This window comes from Pygoscelis adeliae, unplaced genomic scaffold (genome assembly GCF_000699105.1).
Source record: "Pygoscelis adeliae isolate BGI_AS28 unplaced genomic scaffold, ASM69910v1 Scaffold928, whole genome shotgun sequence".
In the NCBI taxonomy this organism is placed as follows: Eukaryota; Metazoa; Chordata; class Aves; order Sphenisciformes; family Spheniscidae; genus Pygoscelis; species Pygoscelis adeliae.
In genome coordinates this window covers 38637-45997 of record NW_008825333.1, presented here as the reverse complement: position 1 = coordinate 45997, position 7361 = coordinate 38637, and the positions used below count along the sequence as shown (strand labels likewise).

General features: G+C 57.2%; 1 protein-coding gene across 1 annotated transcript in view; it reads right to left on the bottom strand.

Annotated features, from left to right (window-relative positions):
• Window positions 1–179: 179 nt before the first annotated feature.
• TBC1D20 (TBC1 domain family, member 20) overlaps window positions 180–7361 on the bottom strand; it is an 8701-nt gene continuing 1519 nt past the window's right edge. Inside the window, 7 exon segments of the mRNA XM_009330330.1 lie at window positions 180–2455; window positions 2458–2591; window positions 2738–2922; window positions 3638–3779; window positions 4710–4811; window positions 5652–5838; window positions 7296–7361. Of these exon segments, the coding sequence (XP_009328605.1) occupies window positions 2346–2455; window positions 2458–2591; window positions 2738–2922; window positions 3638–3779; window positions 4710–4811; window positions 5652–5838; window positions 7296–7361 (926 nt within the window). The 3' untranslated portion in view covers window positions 180–2345.

Genomic DNA, 7361 nt, shown 5'->3' with positions numbered 1-7361 from the left:
CTCTGCTCCCGCTTCTCTTCCCACGGGGCTGCCGGGTGCGAGGCCACACGGGCCGGCGACCGCAGAGCTGGCCTGGTTGCCGCCGGGACGTGTCAGCTCTGGGCCCCGGGGTGCCACGGGAGCAGATCCGGCAGCCCCGGCCCCTGCCAGCACAGGGGGAGGGAAGGAAGCGTGTTTAGTAACTGTTTATTTTACAGTTATAGGGTTTGTACAAATCCGCATTTACAGGGGTAGGTATAAGTCTTTGTACAGAGTAACCGAAGCACCCGAAGCGACCGCCTCCTCCCAGGCCCCTCCTCCCCTGGGGACAACGCAGAACTAAAGTGCATCATGGCCAGGGAGTGGGGGGGCTGCAGGGCCTTCCCCCCACGGGGGCTCCAGCCACCCCCTCCTTCGGGGCAGTGGGGGAGTGTACAGAGGGGTTCCTGGGACCGCCGGCAGCACCCCCAGGTCACCACAGACTCTCCTGCACCGCGAGTTTCTAAAGTGCTGAATCGCCCAGCCCTTCGCCCCGCGCCGCTGCTGCCCTGGGGAGGTGCCGAGGGCCAGAAACAGGCTCTGCCGCCTTCAGCCACGCTGGGAGAGGAGACCCGTGAGCAGCCGCCGGCTGGCAGCGGGGGCGCGGACAGCCCTGGCACAAGCGAGCAGCAGAGGGAACAGGTCTCACCGCCCTGCCCGCGCGAGAGCAGATTCACACACTCCGGCTTTCAGCCTGCAGAGGCAAAGGAAACGCCTCTGCTCAGAGTTTTACGGAAACACAGGTCAGGCCTGACGACCGCCCGCACGCCCTCCGGTCAGAAAGGCACGGCCCCTCCGAGAGCGAGGGCCCGCAGGGCAACCCAGAACTTACCCAGAGGCGGTTACGAACAGACAGGCAGGGGGTTGGGACAGGAGGGTGCTGAGTCTTGGAGGGCACAAGTTTTGTTCTCTATCCCGAAATCCCTAACTCTTCAACCAACACCTAGTTTTCAGGTGTGCAGCCCCTGGGCACGGCACAGACGGCTTTGGGCACAACACAGCAACGGCGGGGGAGCTGGGTGGGAGCCGTAAGGGACAGGTAAGGGCACTTGCGGGAGGTTTAGCAGCTCAGGGGAGAGGTAGAGGCATACAGTATCTATTGGCTTTGTCTCAGTGGGACACGGAGTTGTCAGAAGGATTTGCTGCTTAGCTTGGAGGGCAGGGAGCGCTAGGACTGTTAACGGGACTGGGTGGGGAGACCGGAGCTATGCAGGGATGGGGGGTGGCCTTTCCGGGAAACTCCCTCACTTGCGTTATTCCGAGGGGCGACGCTGAAGTCTGATCAGCTCGTGGGGGAGATGTATGACAGATTTCCTGCCACAATGACTTCTGTCCCATGCAAAGTATTTCACAAGGTGGAAAAAGCCTTTCTCCGCACTAGAGCCTGCTTCCAGAGCTGTAAAAACGTCTGCAATGGGTGTTTATGGTGCCGCTAAGACTTGTGGTGATGCGATCTGGCACGTGACAGCACAAACCTTGGGCAGGGCGAGCAACACTCGTCTCTCACCTTGCTGACCCAAGATATGACCATGCTACTGCCAGAGAAGGAGCCCCAGCGACCGAGAGCTAAGCTCCCTCTGGCAGTCCCGCAGATCTGCTCCTGTTCCCGGCCCTTCTCTCCTGTAAACACATCAGGCTGCAAAGATGAGGAAGCAAAAAGAGCCAGGGAGTGTTACACACCAGAGAGAACCTCGTGGCAGGGCACCGACAGGGGTTCGTGAAAGGTTTGGCTCTACTCAGAGGTGGCCTATAGGAAAGGGAAGGGTCAGACCACCAGCAAGGCTGAACGCAGACGGCGGGGCATGCTGGCAGCCTGCAGACGGGAGCGATGCAGAGCCAGAGAGCTGCCCTGTTCCTCAGGAGTGTAACAGCCCCTCGCCCCCACACACGCACGCACCCAGGCCAAACCCTGCCATGACACTCTCCTCCAGGTGAGGATCCACCCTCACTCCCACTAATTATCCCCAACAGAGAACGTGGGATCGTTTCGGCATAGCCCACGCACGGCTCTCCACTCGTACAGTCACCTGTGCGCAGCCTGAAGAGCCTGACTCGTCCATACCTCCGGTTCCTCATGAGACGGCGGTGGCGCCCATCTGCTCACCCCTGCACGGGGAGGAGAGAACAAGGTGAGCGTCGGTGTGGGGAACAATCCTGCTGGGCTGGTTCCCATCAGTCTCTGTCGCAAAGGCCAAAAGCGTCACTGGACGCAGCAAGAATAAAAAATAATCTTCAGACAGGTCGTTTCCGGACACGTCGTTTCATCAAAACATCACCCCTTCCCGCCAGGGAAGGACGTGGTGACGGGGAAGGCCCTTCCTCTGGCTTTAGGGGAAAATCTGCAGTTCAAACTTGGGTGCCCACTCCAGCGCACTCTTCACCACAGCCAGGGCAGCTGCTCCCAGCGCGACCGTCAGCCCCATCACCGCCAGCTTGTGGTCCTTGGCTTTGTCAAGATGGATTTTGTCCCCCCCTCCCCTCGGAGCCGCTCCCTGAAGCGCTGCCTCAACACAGTGTCTGGTCTCTGCTGCACTGACGCCAACTCAAAGTCCTTAAAAGTAGAAGCCGCAGTTCTGCAAGAGAAGAAACGGGTAGAGGAGCGTCCCCAGCTCGCCTTTGGGACCAGCCTCCTGCCAGGGAGGAAGATCTTCGTGAGGAAGCCAAGACCTGGCAAGGGGATGTACAGAACACGCGGGCACACGGGCTGCCCTGCACTCACCGTTCAGCCTGCTGCTGAGCTGCCTCCCTGGCAAGTTCGGATGGTGGGAACTGGACAAAAAGGTCCCCAGCTCTGCTGATCAGAGTCTCGTAAGGAAGGTCCTGTGGGATCTGGGACAGGAGGTGGTGGACAGAGGCCATGTCGCACTCGCAGTCCAGAACTTCCTGCTCCCGGTACAGCACGATCTGCAGAGAGGAGCGAGAGCACTGAGGACAGCCGGGGAAGCGGGGATGACTTCTTGTCACTCGCTGGCACTCACTTCAGAGCCGGAAGAGAAAAACATTTCGCTTCCAGCTGAAAGACCTGCCCTTCCTCAAGGGGACACACTGCAGTGAAACATTCCCTGTCTGGGAAGAGAAATGCCAAACCCTTCCCGAGACCCTGAGGCCATGGAAAGCCCCTTTCTGGGTAGTTACACCTGTCTTCTGAGCAGAGCCTGTTACTGGCAGGTCGGAGAAGCGGGCAGAACCTCAGCAGGGCTTGACTCCACGACTTGCCCTCAAACAGAGATTTGTTTGGATCTCCCATAGGAGAAAGGGCAGATGGACGCACAGCGCAGGGCTGCCCCCAGCCAGCCAGGCTCCCCAGCACTCGAGCAAGTGCCCAGCAGCAGGGCCAGCACATGAAAGCAAAGAAAAACACCAGGTCATGCTGCCTCCACGGCACTGAACTGGAACAGCCTGCACATCTGGACACCCCCAGGCTGCCCCGAGCTCCCCTGGATCCCGCCTGCCCTCCACCACCACCAAGGACATCGCCGGCCCTGGGGGGCCCCTGCAGAGCGGGGTGCAGCCAGGGACAGCAGCAGCACTGGGTTTGCCAGCCCCCCTCTGCAGCCCCAAGCTACCGGCCCTTCGCAATGGTTCAGTTAATCCCCCTACCATTCCAGCCAGTACCTACCACAGCAGCAAAATAAATGGGCATCAGCGGATGGCAAGCCAGGAAGAAGTCATATAATCGCACGACATGCCTGAAGTCGGACAAAACGTGCCCGAACCAGGTGATCAGCCAGCTGAGAGCAAAGATGGTTCCCACCTCCGCACTGCACAGAGAGAAAGTGCTGTTAGGGCAGCTGCTGCCAGCAGCTTGGAAACAGCGCCGAAATGCTCGTGGGCGATCCCTGCGCCGCACCTCCGTGTCTGGGAGGGGAGACAGACCTGGCTATCAGCAGAGCATTCAGAGCTCAGCACAGATCCACGAACTGTACCTCTGATACAACCCCAAGGCAAAGTACTGCCACTACTCGTCTCGCATCCAGTGGGGTCCACAGTAGAGGTCCAAATGCTCCGCTTTCAGGAGAACCTGAACGTGTGACGTACCACGTCGCTGTCTGCCACACCGACCTGAGGACACCTGAAGTCCTGCAGCACGGTCAACTTTCTACATTCCTTTCCACCCTAAAGGCTTACTAACTTCTGGGAGTTTCTAATCAAGCTTGGTACCCAAAGACGTCCCTTGGTACCCAAAGACATCCTGGCCGTGAAATGTAACAGAGACGCTTGCCCAGAAAAGGACGCTGGACTGAACCTTCCCACCTACCTTCCTGCTTCTGCTTTATTCTGTCTGGATTACACTTGCGTGTCCCTATTGCACAACCTGGGAATTATCCCCAGAACTAGCAACAAACTACAGCAAGGTGACACCGGCCACAAAACTGGGTGCGTGAAGCGGTCGTGGCAGCTTTGTATGACACCGTTTGCAACCGTGCAGCCTTTCCAATAAGGACTGCAGACCACTGGGGTGAAGACGGCACCATGTAAAACGCCTCAAAACAGGCAGCATAGGTTTGGGTCTGCTCGGAAGCAGAGTGCCACATGGCTTTGGACTGTCACCGTTAGCTGTGGGTCAGCTGTTGACTCACTCTGAGGAAGCCACTGTGGTGCTGGGGACATGCTGGTGCAAACAGCCCCATGAACAGTAACGCGAGACTGGCAGGACAGAGCTAGGAGGCTCCGAGGGAACGTCTGCGTACCTCTGCATGAAGTCATGCACCTCAGGGTTCACCTGGTCTATGATGGGCATCAGGTAATTTAAAATGTGCTTGGTATTGTCCATCGTTGGGTCCATAAAATCCCTAAGGAAAGATTTAAAAGAAGGTCTGTCAAACAACTACATCCGTGAGCTCTCCTCCAGGGAGGCAGCCAGCAGGTAAATAGATGTACTTGCAATAAACAGCTTTGCTGGCAGGGTGGCCCCCAGCCCCAAGGAATTCTGTCTATGTGGGACAGCCTCCTTCCTGCTTTTCTGGGACACACAGGGCTGATCTGCACAGAAAACCCGGACCCAGACAATCACGCCGGTGTCAGCTGACACTTCTTATTCTGCTGAAGCGCACATGTGAACTGTAAAGCCTCTCCAGCACCCAAAACCTAACTCCCTCTCTGGGAGAGGAGGGAGAATCCCTCCAAATCACTCCCCAGCTGAAGGCTTGTTCTCATTTCAGTGCACAAACAGGAGAGTCATTTGACTTGGGGCCCAGGACACTGGCGGTACAGATCACACTGCCCAGGGCTGTACGAGGCTAAGTGGGAGGCACTGTGCTGAGCCAGCCCCCAGGAGCCGGAGAGGCCCTGACAGCGGAGATGGCCAGAGAACTATGAATAATGCATGCGCGTTGGCTTTTTCAACTTCAAGAGATGTTACAAATTAATCTGACAGCCTTCAATTATCCCCTCCCCAGAGCACAACTCCCTGCAAAGCCACGTGCTATCGTGTGGTCACGCTGCTCTCTCCAAGCACCCCTCTGGGTACGGACGTGACAGGCAGCCGGCCTTAACCCAAGGCTCTGCCTTCCAGGCTCCCCTGCTCCGGGACAGGCCAACCCGTCGGCACAGGCTTCCCCACAGGCACAGGCGTCCCCACAGCTTGAGGACATGCAGGCGGCTCCTCTCCTCCAGCTGAGCCTGGTGAGTACCTGAGATGATGCGTCGAGAGCTTTTCCACCAGAGCCGTGGCCAGTCTGTCCCCCACCACCAGGAGGAAGGTGACCACGATGTCATGGTAGCCCTGGTAGTAGTGCAGCTGGGGGTTGCGCTTGAGGACGTGGAGGATAATATCGATGAGCTCCTCCTGCAAGCCTTCCCTCTGGTCATCTGGCATCCCTGTGGGGACAACACCAGGCGGCGGTGGGACAGGCTGTGTCACCTATCGGCGCCTGCCGTGGGAGCGAGCGCGGCTGCGGTATGCAAGGAGAGGGCCCGTGCATTTACCAACCCGCCCGATCCCAAGGGATGCGGTGCAAAGGGGAGGGGGGGGGGAAAACTAGCAGAAAAAAATATCCCGAGTCCTAATCCTGCCCCCCCAAACCCTGAGGGCCCAGGGAAGCCGGCCAGTTGTTAGGTTGTTTAACCTTTGGAGCTGCAGTGCCCCTGCCTGCGAGGTGTGGAGGACGGGAGCAGGGTTTACTGATGTTTGCACAGTGCTGCCGAGAGCGAATCGCGCTGCACATCCAGCACCGCTGAGGACATTTTAATCATTTTTAATTTCCCAGGGGTTCTAGAAAAAATTAAAACAGGACCCATTTTCACAGCAACTGCGCCAACTGCATCAGATTGCAAGGCCTCCATCGCCCACAACTTTCTATCACTCCCCTGCTAACAACGTGTTTAGGGACAGGATGTCACAGGAAAAACATTGTTCCTGCCATGCACAGCTGCAGCCAGTTTCTGGCAGTCCTTGTCAACAGATAAAATGCCCAAAGGCCAAGCAGAAAGTCCCAGTGGAGATCCTGCAATGACAAAGTTCTCCTTTTCCCCTGCTTCCCTAATGCATCTAAAAATAGGCAGGAGGATGCCATTCAAGGGCAAAAATATCCGTACGAGCAGACCCTTCAGGAATCAGGCTTGCACTCAGTATCCGCACTCGAAAGAGAACCAGAGTGAATCAACTGTTTACGCAAAATAAAAGCAGCAGAAGGGGGAAGCAGATTCTGGCCAGAGTCAGATAGCTGCTGGATTAAACGTTTTATAAATAGCACGAGCAGGCACCAGCCACCCATCAGAATTAAACAACTGCAAAAAGATTTTGCTTCTAGAGGTTCAGAGTCCTCTTGAATTTGGTGCATGAACCCAATTTTTGAGACCATTTTACACCAGAATTGGTTCTAACCACTGACAAGCCTGCCTGCCACGCCCCTGAGCTAGACCACGGTCTAAAATAAACTGAAGCAAGTGGTACGTTTCTCAAGCACTCCATCTATCCTAATCTCACCCTGGTGACAACAGGTGAGGGGCACGCAGGATCCGGGCCTCTCTGCGCTGCAACTGCTCGACGGCGCCGGCCTGCTGGCAGAGGGGCTCAGCGGGGCGGGGGGAAGTGTAACATTGGAAGAGCCACATCAAAAACCAGCCGTAGCACAGCCAGCTGAAGGAAACCGATAGCCGCAGAATAGCTCCACTGCATGAAGAAGCTGCTGTAAGCTCACAAGGAAAAGGCTCTCTAGAAGTCGGAGCAACGGAGGATCGCCTACCGCAACCCCCCGAGCAAGGTCTGAGCCAGGAGGAGCCCCACGGCACAGACCTTCCCCCCGCAGAGCGGGAAGAGGAGAATCCCCTCTCACCTGGTGGGAAACGGCGCAGGGATCGCCGCACGTCCAGTAACACTTGCTGGTAATCCTTATTGTCCT